This window comes from Mycteria americana, chromosome Z (assembly GCF_035582795.1).
Source record: "Mycteria americana isolate JAX WOST 10 ecotype Jacksonville Zoo and Gardens chromosome Z, USCA_MyAme_1.0, whole genome shotgun sequence".
Lineage (NCBI taxonomy): Eukaryota > Metazoa > Chordata > Aves > Ciconiiformes > Ciconiidae > Mycteria > Mycteria americana.
The window spans coordinates 57,485,930-57,502,698 of NC_134396.1; the positions used below are offsets into that span (position 1 = coordinate 57,485,930).

A 16,769-nucleotide genomic window follows, 5' to 3' on the forward strand; every position below is an offset into this window, starting at 1 on the left:
TTAAGATACCAGAAAAGTTGTAGCTCTGCACTCATATTTGGAGCTCTACAAATGCCTGTGATTTTTTAAGTTTCGATTGAATTCAGTTTCTGTTGTATATGTAAAGTCTTGCAGAAGGCCAGTTCTGCCAAGCAAGTGAAAGGAGGAGGATTAATAGCTCCCTAAGGGCAGCATTCTTCTCGCTAGAACTAGACCTGCTCGTGCATATACACTTCCCCATGTTTGTCCCTTCAGTGAACTCATCTTGTTTCTAGGGCCAAAAGAGCACTGTAAATTAGATTTCAAGTTTGTTTAACATTTCATCTTCCTGCCCGCATCTTTGTTGCACTTTAATACTAATTATGTTGACAGCCTTTATGAACCATTCCAGAGTCTGAAAAAGGAATAATGCATAACAGTTGAAATTAAATCTAGTTTTCATATCAAGCCAGTATAGTTACAGACAGCATGCCCAAATTCACATGTTCCCATCCTGTACATCCTTAGTTAAGCATGAACCCTGATTATGTGCTTGCCTGCCTGAATCATGACCAAAGAGTTGGGTTTAAGTATGAAAGTCACATAGATCCCTCACACATCTACTGTATGATTTGCATAGAAACTACTGATAGGGCAACCAATAGGCATTAGATAATTTCTGTTTTATTAAAGGATTTTTCCAACATGTTCAACATGTGGACTGCAAGACACATGCTGTAAGTGTAGGTAATGCAAAGGGTAAGTGCACTTGCCACTCCATCCAGACTTCTCCCGTCCAGCACAACACAGAGTGACAATATGTAACGGTTCTTTCTTGCTAAAAATGTCAACTGCTCAAGTTCCTTCAGAGCACAGAATTTCATTCCTTTCTTCAGTGCTTCACCGAAATCAATAGAAATGAAGAGTCAGAGTGTCTTGAATGAAGGCCAAGATATCAGGCAACAAACTAGTCTTGGTAAAAAGAATTTAGCAGTAGAAAGAACTCTTTCATGCATGGTCTTTAGAGAAGATACTGCAAGATCTTTTTTTCTTTCTTCTTCTTTTCTTTTTTGGTAAATGTTTGTCATCAAAATGAGGATGATCCCTACAGAGTAAGTGAACTTAAAAGTTATTCTGTCCTGAAAGCAAACAACAAACAAACTTGAAAATGCAAAATTAGCAAAACCAAAAAGCCTGATTTTAATCTCCTTTTTAATAAGAAAGTAGGGAAGAAAGTAGAAGAGTCAGACTTCATATAATTTCACACTCCCAGTATTACAGAATTTGATGGCAACATGCCAAGGCCTAAAACAGAGCAAAGAAAAGCGTAACTGTAGCTGGCATTTTTAACATACTATGGGGAAGGTCTCTTAAGCATTTTCTTTTTGGGTGCATTTAGACTGCAGAGGTCTGTATAAGCAAACGAGGATGATTTTACTTTATTATCATCACCAGAGTTAAGCACTACATACAGCTGTATTACATTTCTGGTAGCCTGACTGAAACTATGGTATTCTGTGAACTTGCATTTGCCTTGAGAGAGCTGTGGCAGAAGTCTGTCCTATAGTTGATCCATGTATGCACTCACTCCACTGTAAGGCATATGGCACCAAAAATTTGTCTTCTGTGTAGGTAACCTTTCTTGATCTCTAGTAAATGAAAGTCTCTAGATTAATTACAAAATTCACCCTGAACTATTTTGCTAGTCTTCTGATTGATTTGGTGAAAAGAACAAAATTGAAAAAGGGAGAACACTTTTTTTTTTTTAAATATTGACATGCTGACATGCTGAAGTTTCATACATAAAAACGTAAGTGGAAAATATTTATGTTACAAGTGCTTTTCTTGTTTCATTTTCTATATGGCAATATATAGTTATGTTTTTATACTTCTTTATGTTTCATAGCATTAAATGTACTAACTGTCCCCAGTACATCACTAATGAACTGTTAGTGAAATCTGGCACAACTTTCAGATTACTCTAAAAATACAGACTTTGGGTTTGGAATTGTCTTTATAAATGTACAGTAAAATCCATCTAGTTTCAAGCAGTGTGACTTATAGAAGCTAAACTCAATACAGCCTTTCCTTTTCATAAAGGAAATGAAAATATATTCAAGTACACTTTAATATATTCAAGTACACTTTAATAAGTACACTTTAGCTTGATTTAAGCTAAGCATATGGCTCCAGCAGTGTCCATGATACAGGGTGTGAGCCTAGTCCCAAATCTGAGGCAGTCAGTGAAACTTTTTCCATTGACTGCAGTTACGTGTAAGGTGCTGTGCTATATAAGACAGTTTTATTCTCCAGTTTATCCAGAACATATATTTTGATCAATCTGCAGGTTATTTTGTTTTTATTTCTAAGGAAAATGAAATTGGCTTAGGCTTTTTTTTTTCCCCCCTTTTTTTTTTGGTCATCTGTTTCCAATGTTCATTTCATTAGTATGTTGGTAAAATTGTTGATATTCTCTTGAAGTTTGGACAAAAAAACCCCCAGGCTTTATGGCTGTGAGTTTGTACTTCATTCCTTTTTATGGAGGGCAACACATCAGCTTCTGCTGTAGAAAGCCAAGGTACTAAAAAATAGTAATTTGCATGATAATAAATGAAATTAGTTCCATGAGAGAAAAATACCTTCAGAGTGCTCAGTTTGTCAGAAAGCTTTCTCTGAGAATTCAGCATCGTCTTTGCTGTATAATTTCCCCTCCTCCTCTTTTCTCCCCCCTTTTCCCACGTACAGCAGAAAAGAAAGGCTAATTTTTACCTAGTTATGCCATTTTATGTCAGAAAAAAAGGGTGGGCTTAATTTTAAGTGCATAATGATAATTCTATTTCTAATTTCTAAAACTTCTATTTCTGAACTTTTTCTTCAGCAAATTACTTCAGATTCTTTAGATATCAATTGATTCTGATGATCTCAAAAAAAAAGAACAAAATACAAACCTTTCCTGCTTCTGATGGGGGCTTGTGTGTATGAAATAGTAACAGAGTATCTCCAGAGAAAATGCAAAATGCAAGATAGGGGAAAATTTTAGAAGGGAATTAGCTGCTAGTGAATATAATGAATCATTCACAGTAGAGCTCATTAAGAAACTCTTTGATTTTGAATGATTCATATTTCTATCATAACACAGCTTTAACCAATGCTGTTACAGGCTTTGAAAAATTAAAGCAAACCTTAAAAATAAGATTCATTCTTACTGTATTGACAATTTCAATGATTATACTGTGTAAAAAAATTTTGGCTGCAGAAAGGAAATGTACATGCATATATATATCTTTTAAAATAAGATTACAAAGTGCAGTGCTGAAAAATAAAAGTTTTCCCTCAACATTGCTTACATCACTTCAGTTTACTTCTTTTATATTAATCCATTATAATATTCTTTTAACTGTGTATAGTAGCTTCTTTTACTGAACTTCATTTGATAAAGATGATATACAGAACTACAGAAAGAGCAGCTCTTGGATATTTTGGGGTTTATTTCTATTAGTCAATGTGTTTGCAGTCTCAGTACTTTCTGGATTACTTGTTCAATTTTGCTTTGAAAGCTGAGAGCTATTGTTTACTCGAAAGAGTGGTTTGTCAGGGATTGGAATGGATGTGTTCCCTTCTCCAGCTCCTGTCCTAAACCTTTTAGGCAATATCTCTCTCCACTAGATTAGAAAGTCATGCACTCTCTATTTTGAATTCAATTTAAAGTTGAAATACCTTCAAAAAGATATTCTGAGATACTTCCACAATCTGTATCCTAACAGGTAGGGCAGTGAGATGAAGAGGTTGATGTCAATCAGCTTTGTGCTTGGAAAGAGACTTAAAGCAAGTTTGCTCCCCATGGTGAATACTCTTGTCATTAAGCTGCTAAAGTAAAAAAAAGCATATCTACAGCTCTTTTTCCTGTGCATTGTGGGAAGCCTGATTGGTTACTTGTTCCCTAAGAATTTTTTCATCCATGTTGCTTCACGTATGGATACTGAGGCATTTAAAGGGCTATTTTGCTGCTTCGGGACATGCTGCTATTTTTGGCAAAGTGAAGAATTTTGGTCTTATGCAACTTTTGGATGTCTAATTTAAGAGATTTATTTTTAAACATATGTGTTATTATAGAGGACTTTGATTTCATTGGTTTTTAGTCAGAGCTTTGAGCATCCAGGCTAATCAAACCGTGAGTTACGAAGCTGAAAGCTCAGAAGGTGAAGACCACCAAAATAATGATAAGCTGTAACAAAGGTGGTTGACTTCATGCAGGGAGTCTGTCAGAGAGCTATGAAAAATTAAAATGTGATTTTTTCATTTCCAGAAAATGACGCAGAAAATTGTATGACAGTAAAGTATTTTGTGCTACTGTTGTCCATCCCTGGAGCAGAGCTGTACTTTGCATTGAGAAAGGTACTAGTGTATTTTTGTGAAGACTGAAAAGTAGCATATGATCATGGAATTACGGAGCACATTGTAATACGTGTGCCAAAGTTCGTGAATAAAGACTGTTCCAGACCTTACTGTCTTGGCACCGATTGCTACTCTTGATCGAACAGCTAACAACAACCATTAAAGCCTGAGTTTGCCTCTTATCACTTGACTGATATGAAGCATCCTTAGTTTTTCTGCACAGTCTGGACATATATATAGGAGTTGGGAAAGTTTTTAAAATCTGAAGGCAACCCTGTGAAACATGCAACCTTTTCTTATTGGAGACAGAATAACATCAAATGTAAATAAATTTCAGTAGAGTTGGGAAAAGCTGAATCCCTGAGCCTGCTCCATAGCGTGAGGAAGCTAGAGCTATCCAGAAGAAGATTGTCTGAATATAATAAAATGTATTAATCCAAATACTTAATATTGGGCAAAATTTTGCACAAAGGATAATTAATACAAGTTTTCTGAAACGGGAAGATTCAGTCATGTAACCTCCATGACAGCTGCTACCGTTAGTCCCAGCTTTCATCTCTGAGAGACAGAAAGGTATTCCTACTGGCCTTACTTTCTTTCCTGTTTCTCTTGTGCATATTTTATTAAAGTAAGCCAGTTTAGACACAGTGAAAGTGATTGTTTTTCAAAGCAGTCAGGATATATGTTTAAAAACCCCTGCTGCAGGCAGAGCTCATTCAAGTCTCTAAGAGTTAAGGGTTGGTTAAGACTTTGGGTGCAGCTTTCCACGATCTTTAGTGTTATTCGTTATTCTGCTGAGTCACAACAAGCATGCTGGAAGTAAATGTATGTTATAGCTAAGTTTAAATCCCCAAACAAGAATTTCATTTCATTATTATGCTTCTAAATGTTGAAAAGAAGAAGCATAAATTTTTACATTTTTTTAGTTTGATTAGCTTAGGAACTTCATTAGGATGTTTCTTGATGTAATTAATGATACTCATAACAGCAAAGCTTTATTGGCATCCAAAATGTGAGATGAAGACAAAGGCAAAGTAAGAATTCTGAAAGGGATAAGCATGGAAACACTAAATGGAAACATTTTAAAGGATGATCAGCGGAAACTCTGGGAAAAAAAACAGAATGGAAATTCTGGTCCCACTGAAGTCAGTGGGAACTTTGTTTCTGACCTGAGTGGAGATAAGATTTTACTTCAGTTTTGTCACTGCAGGAAGAAAATAGCTTGAAATTGCTGAAAAGAGCACAATGCGAGTAAGAATATGATTATATTGGGGGATAAGCCCCAAAGGTGGGGTTTGGGGGGTGGTGGGTGTGTTTCTTAATTGAGGCAAGAAAAAACTCTCCTTGAGCAAACTCTCTAAAAACTTTTATAAGACCTATTAGCGTTTTCATACAGTCTAAGACCTTCTGAAGCAGTAGTTATCACTTTATTCATGGCAGTACTTTTTTGTACACTGATACTGAGCTCTCCTTCCTCTTAGTGGATTGCTGTCTGTCACAAATGTAAAGGTTTCCCAGTTTCCCAGTGCTTGTAGAATTGATGCCACAGATTCTCCTTAACCCTCTTACACATTTATTGAATGCAGGTTAAAAAAAAAAAAGGCAGGTAATACTTTCAAGGAGCTTCAGCAACTTTGATATCTTCAAATTGTGCTTGTAACTGAATGACTTCTCTTGGAAAGATGGAAAATCTTTCCATCTACCACAGCTGTAGACAGGTATAGTCATTTAGCAGAACATCAGCTCTTTACAGCACCAGGAAAACAAGGCAAGACTTTCACCAGTGGAGGTCAAATAGAAGTTTGATACCCTTTGAAGAAATGGCAATTAGTCCTTATTTCTCTACTAGCAGGTTACCCATTGCCCAGGCATTGAGAGGTAGATATCTGACAGCAGCTAGGGGTTTAAATAATTTTATGTCTTCACACTTACGCTTAAACTGCAATTTATATTCAAGAATAATGATAAAATTTCTTAAAATATGCCATCTCACCCTTCTATTTTTGTGTTGATTTCTCTCTGTCCTCTTGTTTTTGTTTAGATATTTTTTCCATCCATCTTCGGTAACATAGTAACATATGCTACTTATGTAATGATATTTAACATTTCTCTGTTGGATTTATTAGTTTTCCATAAATAGTCCACAAATACTCTTAGTAAAAAAATCATGAACATTTTGACCCCTGTAGAAGCAATCCAAACAGCTTACTTTCAAACAGCTGGTTAGGTTCAGAACTGCTACTGATGTGAGTCTGTCTGTGTGAAATCCAGACATTTGCCATGGTGCTTTGCACTTTCATGAAGCGATTTTTGTGACAAGAACATTTTTGCTGCTGTTCATAAATATTTGGAGGCTGTCAACAGACATGTTAGCAAAAAGACAAGGAGTGACGTGCACTTTTCAAGCTGCCTTTCTGATCCTAAACCCGTCAAGGCAGGCAAAATTTCTTCTGTTGACTTGAGTCAGCCCCGCTGTTCCTTCCAAGTGCCGTTGTAGTTTTCTTTTTTTTTCTTTCTTTTAAACAGGAGGAAGTGAATAAAAAGACCTGTCTATTTTCATCACTGTATTAACAGATAAAAAGCTGCCAGTACCTACCATCTAACTAAGATTAAAAAGGCACTTAGTAACAGAATGGCCTGATACTGTGGGAGAGCTGTAATAGCTGGTTAGATCAATCAGTGCCTCAGCAGAGTCTTGACAAGTTTCTGATTTAATGGGCTGAGCCTGTTTCCAGCTGTTATTAGTCTAAGAGTTTTTAAGGTTTGACAAGACTAAACTCAGCCTGGATTGTCATTGTAGTGCAGGCCAGGAGTTTCTTCATGATTATGGTGAAAGCAGGCCATTTTTTTCCCTACAAAAAGGGTCATCTTTTCAACTGTTTTTTTAGCTCTTTCCTTGACTTGTTCAAGAAGGCAAAAACAAAGATGACAAAGTTATCAGAGGCTGTCCATGGAGGCAAGATAAACTGAAATGAAGCTGCTAAGTGTGAATTAATGCGCCAGTGGTCAAGCTTAATGTTATACTTGATTTCTTCTTATTCATCACTTCTTAAGATGAATGTGTCTTAGGTGTCAAGATGTCAGTGTGTGATAACTGTGCAGCTAAAAAGCAGATGTTTTACTGGTTAAATGAAACATCATCAAATATGAACATAGTTCTGAAGGAAAGCAGTACTGCAAATTACGATACTGATAGTGAAACCAAAGAAAAGAACTGCTGTTTGATAAAGAATCTGGAATATTACTTTGACAACCCAAGCCACTGTGGTATTGTCAGCTGAGGAATATATTTATGTCTTCCTGAGATGAATGGTAAAACTCCCACTCAGTTTGGCTTGGGAAGAAATGCAGCCATGCTATTTTTTCACAAATCTAATAATTCAGTTATTTTTGGTTTAAATTAGAGTAGACTCAGGACTTACGTATGCTGGTTGGTGAGAACTGGATAGTGGTGTTTCACAGGATGAGGATTGCCTCGTGAGTAGCATGTTCTAGCTGCAGCACCGCCTGCCTGTTAGCACATTCCTTATTAGAGAAGGAGAGAAAAAGTGATAAATAATACTTATGCCAGTGTGACTTCAGCCAAGGATTTTCCTACCTCGGGGAAATACACAGCTTTTCTAAATGACACTTTATTCTGCTGCCATGTGAGGCTGGATGTGATCCAGAAAATCGACCTGTTTATTGCTGCAGTTTTAACACAGTTAAATACTAGCTCTTATCTTGAAGTGGCTCACTGTGTTTCTACTGCAAGTTTTTATTGGCTAAGAATAGTGGTCTTTAAATATTTAAATAAATATTTTTGTAGTGATTTGAATTTAAAAAATAAAAATCTTTATAAAAAATAAAAACCTTTATCAAACTAAAGATTAATGACAAAAAGCTTATGTTTTGGAATTTAGTTGGTAATGACTGGATTTTGCTTTGTGTGGAACTTGTTGCTGAAAGGAAGTCTTTGTTTCTTTCTCTTTACTTCCTGAGCTGTTGGGTTTCCAAGCTGTTCATGGTACAGTATTCTTCTGTCAGATTTCAGAGCTCTCAGATACAGAGTGAATGGATAGTTTAGGAAAACTGCAGTTGAATTCTGGAGTGTGTTACATCCAAGCTGTCTTTCACAGTCCAGCTGGAATGAGGAGATGTTTGTAGTGGCTGATGATGACTGACAGTGAGCGAGACAGCTCTGCTCCAGCTGTTCATGTCAATGGCGTTTCACCTCACTATAATGTCCATTGCAATTGGCTCTGCTGGGGATAGTCTCGATCATGAAGTGAAAAATACGGTGACAGGAATGACTTTTCTCAGGCCTTCTAGTGACTTGAGTGCAACACATTACAGGTTGTCATGGTTTAACCCCAGCCAGCAACTAAGCCCCACACAGCCGCTCCCTCACTCCCCCCCAGTGGGATGGGGGAGAGAATTGGAAGAGTGAAAGTGAGAACACTCGTGGGTTGAGATAAAGACAGTTTAATAGGTAAAGCAAAAGCCACACATGCAAGCAAAGCAAAGCAAGGAATTCATTCACTCCTTCCCATGGGCAGGCAGGTGTTCAGCCATCTCCAGGAAAGCAGGGCTCCTTCACGCGTAACCGTTACTTGGGAAGACAAACACCATCACTCCAAATGTCCCCCCCTTCCTTCTTCTTCCCCAGCTTTATATGCTGAGCATGACGTCATATGGTATGGGATATCCCTTTGGTCAGTTGGGGTCAGCTGTCCCAGCTGTGCCCCCTCCCAGCTTCTTGTGCCCCCCCAGCCTACTCGCTGGTGGGGTGGGGTGAGAAGCAGAAAAGGCCTTGACTCTGTGTAAGCACTGCTCAGCAATAACTGAAACATCCCTGTGTTATCAACACTGTTTCCAGCACAAATCCAAAATATAGCCCCATACTAGCTACTATGAAGAAAGTTAACTCTATCCCAGCCAAAACCAGCACATTCTCCCCCGCTTCCCCGAGCAAAGGCAAACCCATCTGTGGGATTGCTTTTGCTCAAGGACCTGGGTACACATAGTGGGTGACACAAAAGGATGGGGAAGTCCGATATGTACCTCAGGGGGATTTGATTTTGGGTGAGAATAGCCAATGATTTCAATTTTATGATGTTAACTGCTATATAATACTGTATGTCATCACTCCTATGATTGCTATATGCCATATCAATGGTATTACAGTAAGAGTCACCCAGATTAATGAAGAATGAACTTTGATAGCACCGGACAAATGCAGCGGTGATGGAACCAGAACTGGCTTCAGCATGCAGCAATCCAACACCGCATACCATCTCTCCTGCCCTGAAGGGCTGTTATGACAGATGGAGCCCAAAGTCATGCACTAAATGAACTCAACAGACATTTCAGAGGGATGGCCATAGGCTAAGGGAATGATATCTGTATGTATATATCAAAAGACAGGAAAAGCAGTGGTGATTAATTGGAACGTATTAGAAAGGGCAGAAGCTGGGCATGACATAGATGCTATAGAATAAGCGGTAGATACTGTCCTGGTTTTCGCTGGGATGGAGTTAACTTTCTTCCTAGTAGCTGCTATAGTGCTGTGTTTTGGATTTAAGATGAGAATAATGTTGGTAACACACTGATGTTTTAGTAGTTGCTAAGCAGTCACAGACTTTTCAGCTTCTCATACTGGCCTGCCAACGAGAAGGCTGGAGGTGCACAAGAAACTGGAAGTGGGCACAGCGAGGACAGCTGGCCCAAACTGGCCAAAGGGCTATTCCATACCATATGACGTCATGCTCAGCAGATAAACTGGGGGCAGTGGGCCGGGGCATGGCTGCTGCTCAGGGACAGGCTAGGCCGATTTAAATGCCTCCAATGCTCATTTTCAGCCATTCCCATGGCTGTACAAATAAGATGTTGCAATTCCTACTTTTTTAAGAAAATGCTTTTCCTGTTTTGATATAGATGTAATAATTTGCTACCTGATGGTGGATGCAGGGTAGCCAAAGGCTCCTCTAGCTTTGCTCATTCAGGTTTGAATCCCAAGTGATGGTGGTGCCTAATGACATAGCAGAGCACTTGAAAGTGTATGCTGGCACAACTTGAATCTTATGAAAATCAGAAGGATGTAGCCATCTACCAGAATTAATAATTACAGAGATTCAAAAATCATGAGTGAGGTTGCAAAAAAACAAGACAAAAAACAATCCACCTTCCTATAAATCTGGCATAGAAATTATGGGATTATCAGGACAGTGACACACCCACACACCCACACTCCCTTTTAGATTGCCTCTATTTTACTTACAGATTTTTACTCTGAGAATTCACTCCTTCAACCTGCCCTGTACAGTTGTGAGAGAAAAAGAGTTTTTTGGTTTTGTTGAAAGATGAAATTAGGTTGTAATTTGCATGCTTGCCATGCTTCAGCAGTTGAGCCCTTAGAGAGGGTACAAAGTATCCTTTGTTTCTTAGTCACAGTGACGTCATAAGTATTGATGATGATTTTTAAATTAAGTGTGCATCATTTGGTTTCTGAACTATAACCTTAAAATCACAACCAGGTGAAATATTCAGAGCACTGAGAGAGATACAAGAGCACTGAGCTAACAAGATAAAAACATTTGAACAGGTCCTTGAAGTGTGCTACTAAATATGGATGCAGATGGCTTTAATGAATATTTCATCTAGGGGACCTTACTAATTAAGATCCATGTCTCCAATGAAACTTGAAAAACTACTGTTGTGCTTTTTAAAATTTAACCCTGTGTCACCTTTGTTAAATGATCTATGTGTAGATTGGCTTCTGTGTTTTATGGCATGGGTGAAGGAGGATAAACTCCATTATCTTTTCCCTGTATTGTTCAAGGCTTAAGAGAGAGGTTTTGGCATTCTTTTATGTGAAACTGGTGTTTATTTCAGGAACTTATGGAGTTGGAATTGAATCTTCTGTTTTCAGTCATATCAAGATTTCTATAATTATCACCATGTAGGGCTGAAATTTTGTAAGGATGTAACTATTTGGACAAAACATAGAAAAAATCAAAGAAAAAATAAATAAATAAATAAATAAAATCATTGCATTTTCATCTTCACAGGAAAACTGTTTTCTGTCAGAAGTACAGAAATGGCCAGGTTTAAAACCCAAAGAGGGGCATTAAAGAAATGTATTATAAATATTTACGTAAGCATTTATTGGTATTTAACTGACCTGCTAGCCTTAGAATATGTGTTGTGGCTGTAGCACCCTTCTGTGAGGCTCATCCAAAGCCTATGGGTCATATCACTTGCATGATAATCTGTAGGGACTTGCATGATACATAGGCTTTCTTCTTGCCTCCTTGATGGGATGAATATGTCTCTCTCCCTGCATCCATATATTTCACAGCCATTATTTGCTAAGTTTGTTAAGTGGAGACTAAAATCCATAACATTTAGTGCAGACTGGAAAAAACCCAATGTCAGATCTCTTTTTTATTGTGCAGAGCTCTGTGGTCATGAGTTAAATTAAGTTTGCTGTTGTTTTTCTTACTACTCTTGTTGCTGTTGTGGTTATCATTATTTGTGTCACTGTCACCCTTAGGAGCTCCAAATGTGGGCTGTTACTGCATTGTTCTAGGTGCAGAACAAAAAACCTTTGAAAGCTTGTATAAAGGATGTGAGAAAGACAATACTGACACCAGGAGAGAGAACAGTACAGGCGAAATGTGGAACAGACTTGTTTGGAATGATTGCTGTAGTCTCTGGCAGTCAAAGACTTTTTAGGTTGTTGTAACCATCAGGGCATAGGTGGGACTTTGAAGAAGGCATTTTGCAGATATTTATAGTGAGTATCTTGCAAGTGAGAGAATAGGGAATTTGCTGAGAGCGTCTTTGTGCTCACTCTGCATTCCTGCTCTGTCATGGAGACTGCGGTCCAGAAAGGAAGAACTGAAGCAATTATTTCAGTTGTGGAAAGCAGGTTGCTTATGTATTTGTGAACTAATTCCCTAATGGCCCTCTGTGACCCACTGTGAGACATGGGTTTCGGAAATGGTTAAAATAATACCCTTGAGGATCCAACAGCATAGATAGCTAACCTGAGGCTTCACAGCAGCTGCAGGGGTTATTGCAACCTTGAGGCTGCAGTGGCTGCCACAGCCAGTCTCTGTTGCAGAGCTACTCTGTCCAGGGAGCAAAATTCCACCTACGTTAGGCTATTTATCCCCCATAGAGTGGGTGGTGACAACAGGTTTTAGCCATAAAATGTGTCCTTGTGGCTTCCCGGTTGATGAGGTGTATATGTCATGTGAAGACTAGATTATTCATCTGAACTTGTTTTCTTTGAAAGAGAAAATGAACATATTCCACTGCAATATTAAAACTAAGACAACAAATGGCACATCAGGAAATTACACTTAATGGCTGATAACACAAAAGGGAGGTTTTGCTATATTTAAGGTAAAGATTTCCCACCTAGTGGATGAAGGGAAGGCAGTGGATGTAGTTTTTCTGGATTTTAGTAAGGCTTTTGATACTGTCCCTCACAGCATCCTTCTGGACAAGTTGTCCACCTGGGGGATGAGCGAGTTCATGGTGTGCTTGGTGAAGAACTGGCTGAAGGGCAGGGCTCAAAGGGTTGTAGTGGGTGGGGCTACATCTGGCTGGTGACCAGTCACCAGTGGTGTTCCTCAGGGCTCAGTTCTGGGGCCAGTTCTGTTCCATATATTCATCAATGAGACAGATGCAGGAGTTGAACACACCATTAGCAAGTTTGCTGATGACACCAAACTGGGAGGTGCTGCTGACTCTCTCATGGGACAAGAGGCCTTGCAGAGGGGTCTAGATAGATTGGAGCATTGGGCAATCATTAATGACATGAAATTTAACAAGTCCAAATGCTGGACTCTGCACCTGGGATTGAGCAATGCTGGCACAAGTATAAATTGGGAGAGGAGTGGCTGGAGAGCAGCCCTGCAGCAAGGGACGTGGGGGTGCTGGCTGACAGCAGGCTCAACACGAGTCAGCAGTGTGCCCTGGCAGCCAAGAGGGCAAACCGCATCCTGGGGTGCACCCAACACAGCATAGCCAGCCGGTCAAAAGAGGGGATTATCCCGCTGTATTCAGCGTTGGTGCGGCCTCACCTGGAGTATTGTGTGCAGTTCTGGGCCCCACAATTTAAGAAGGATGTGGAGGTCCTGGAATGCATCTAGAGGAGGGCAACAAAGCTGGTGGAAGGGCTGGAAGGCACGTCCTGTGAGGAGCGGCTGAGGACATGGGGTTTATCTAGTTTGGAGAAGAGGAGGCTGAGGGGTGACCTCATTGCTCTCTACAGCTTCCTGAGGAGGGGAAGTGGAGAGGGAGGTGCTGATCTCTTCTTCCTGGGATCCAGTGATAGGACGCCTGGGAGTGGTTCAGAGCTGCGTCAGGAGAGGTTTAGACTGGACATTAGGAAGCATTTCTTTAACCGAGAGAGTGGTCAAACGCTGGAAGAAGCTTCCTAGAGAGATGGTTGATGCTCCAAGCCTGTCAGTGTTTAAGAGGCATTTGGACAATGCCCTTCATACCATGCTTTAACTTTTGGTCAACCCTGAATTGGTCAGGCAGTTGGACTAGATAATCATTGTAGGTCCCTTCCAACTGAAATAGTCTATTCTATTCCATCTTTTGATGAGAAGAAATAAAATGGCATACTTTTCTATTGATCTTGAACATGTTGAAGGAGAGGGAAGTGTTGTCTAAGTCAGCATTTACATGATAGTTCATGATTAGATTTCTGATCACAGACTTACATTTAGGCCAAGGAGATGGAGATGTGCTCTGCTGTCTGCTTGCCCTTTTCTGACTTTCTGACTTTCATATTTGCCTCAGACTGCAGCAACTATAGTAAACTGGTGTCTTACACTGCTGCAGATGATTAGCAGGACTTGTACCCCTGATTAAGAGATTCTATTAAAAAACAAGAGGTTTCTGTGATTTTAATAATAATAACAGAATACTGAATTTTAAGGCATCCTGAGTATCTCTACTACTGGTGCTATTGTTGTACCTTCTGTTTCTTTACTGCTGATGTCATTGTATTTGAGATTTATTTAATTCCTTATAGCTGCTTTTAAAAAGGAGATAATTATAGAATGCAAGAATGGTTGTATGACCAGTTAATGAGATTTCTTTCTGATAACACAGAAGTTTAGCAGAAGTTTTCATTATAAAGAAGCTGTTTTCTTTTTCTTTTCAGGTACCATGATCAACAGGATGTTACTAGCAACTTCCTTGGAGCAATGTGGTTGATTTCAATAACTTTTCTATCCATTGGATATGGTGACATGGTACCTAATACATACTGTGGGAAAGGAGTCTGTTTACTCACTGGAATCATGGTGAGTGTTTCTGAATGTATTCATTGGATATGAGATTAAGTTTGCTGCAATTAATCCCAAAATTTGTGGTAGCCGTAAAGAAACATTTATTTCTGAGCTTGTAGAGTATATATACTTACTCGCACCATTCCCATGGTCTTTCATTCCTGGTAATGGAATGGAGGGTTTTCTTCTTCTTTAGGCAAAATTTAGCAGCTGTATAATGAAATACAGAGAAACAAATTCCACTTTGACGTAATTCACAGCTTCAAAATCTCAATAGAGTCTTTCATTAAATGTTAAGGTATCATAACGTCTCAATTATATTTGGACATGTGTATCTTTGGACCAGTATTAATAATGAATCTACAGTTCTGACTTTTGTTTCTTAAAATTAAGTTACTCACAAACAAAGAAACATGACGGTGGCTAATCTCCTAAAGCATTTTGCTTGAGCATAGTTTTTTAGATTGTTTCTTATAAGTCTAATAACATACTATCCATAGAGTTCCATTGCTTTAAGTGGATTTATGTAGTGCAATTTTCACTGTAAAGAGTTTTTGTTATCATTGATACAATGCAGCAATTGTTAGTCTACACATATTCAGTATATATTTATTAACTGTACTTAATATCTGGTTTTAATTTTTCTGTATTGCACCATTTGGTCAAAGTTAGGCAGGGAGTAAGGCAATATATTCTAACACCTGGGAAATTTACACATATCTACAGTAAATTAGAAGTAAAAAAGCTCTGGACTCTGCCGCTTTTATTTGTATCAACTCCTGTGTAAATGTCCCTGTGAATTAGAAGAGTAGAATGAGCATTGTATATACTGTATATAACAGTAAGATACATACTTGTTTCTGAATTTTTGCCATTTATCATAAATAATGCAGCTCCAATATCTACCTTCTGTTAAAACAGGTATATTGGGATTATGGCTGAAAACAAATGTTATCAAATAGTTGCCCTTTTTGAATAGGTGTTTTGGTAAAATTTCCATTTATAAGAGTGTATTTTGCGTCCAAAGAGTAAAAGAGATCAATGCGTTTTTGTAATGTTTATCAATCTTTTCCACATGCTTTTTTAAACATCTGACAGGTTTCAGGTCATTGACCTTTATTGAGAAAGACTTCCAGTACATTTTGCCGATGGTGACAAATGCATATGTCCTTAAATACAGAGTTTGCAATGTAGTTGGAAGGTACACGCTGAAAGCAGAGGAATGACTGTTAAAGGCTGTTGGCTAAGCTCAAATCTGCCATCTTCTGGGGTATTTGCCTTTGCTTCTCTTTCTGAGCTGGATTTTGATGCCAGAGAGAATAAAATGTGGTCATAAGTTCATTAGGAAAAAAGGAGGACAAGCAGTATATATCGCCACGGGGATGTGCAGAATGGGAACAGAACTCTGTTATAAAGTTTTCCTTCTTCCGGGGCACTGTTTAGAAATACAAAGCAAATTCTTGAAGATGCAAGTATCGGATCTTTTTTTTCACTCAAATTGTTCAGCACTTTTTGGCATGTTGTTATGAAAAAAACTTACAGTAACAGAAATCTAGGACCTTCAAAGCCCTGCAGAAGTGCAATGAGAATAGTGGTATTAATACTAATAATCTATGGGTTTCACATTGTTATTGCATTTATACTAGTGCAAATGATAGAAGCATCTGGACTGTTATTTTGAATAGCTGTGGGTAGGCTTATGATTTTATTATAACAAAAACACAGTAAAAATAAAATCAGAAAAACAGACTCCAGATTATTGCAAATGTTATTCTATACGCGTGTGAATGAACCACGCAGAAGCTGAAATTATAAGGTATATTTGTCATTTTGCTTGTGACAGCACCATTTGGATTCAGATGTAAAATTATTTGTGGCAGTTGCTTCCGTTGCTTTGGTGAAAAACTGAAGTACTGACTAATACATACCGTTTGCACACATGGCATTTCTTTTTCACAACTGAAACAAGATTCCATTGAAAATTAGACTTGTAAAATGTATGGATGATACTCACCTTTGTGTCTTTGATTTTTTTTATGATTAAAAATTCTGCAGCTGCTTTGGAAGCACGAAGGCTCCAATCACAATCTCATGGTAATGAGTTTGGGATAAATACCTCCA

At 38.4% G+C, this 16,769-nt stretch overlaps 1 protein-coding gene across 2 annotated transcripts in view; it reads left to right on the top strand.

Annotated features, from left to right (window-relative positions):
• The window catches only part of KCNN2 (potassium calcium-activated channel subfamily N member 2), a 76,187-nt gene that overhangs the window by 37,306 nt on the left and 22,112 nt on the right, over positions 1–16,769 (top strand). For both annotated transcript variants that reach the window (XM_075488253.1, XM_075488255.1), the window contains one exon: positions 14,522–14,663. In XM_075488253.1, the coding sequence (XP_075344368.1) occupies positions 14,522–14,663 (142 nt within the window). The remainder of the gene's footprint in view (positions 1–14,521; positions 14,664–16,769) is intronic.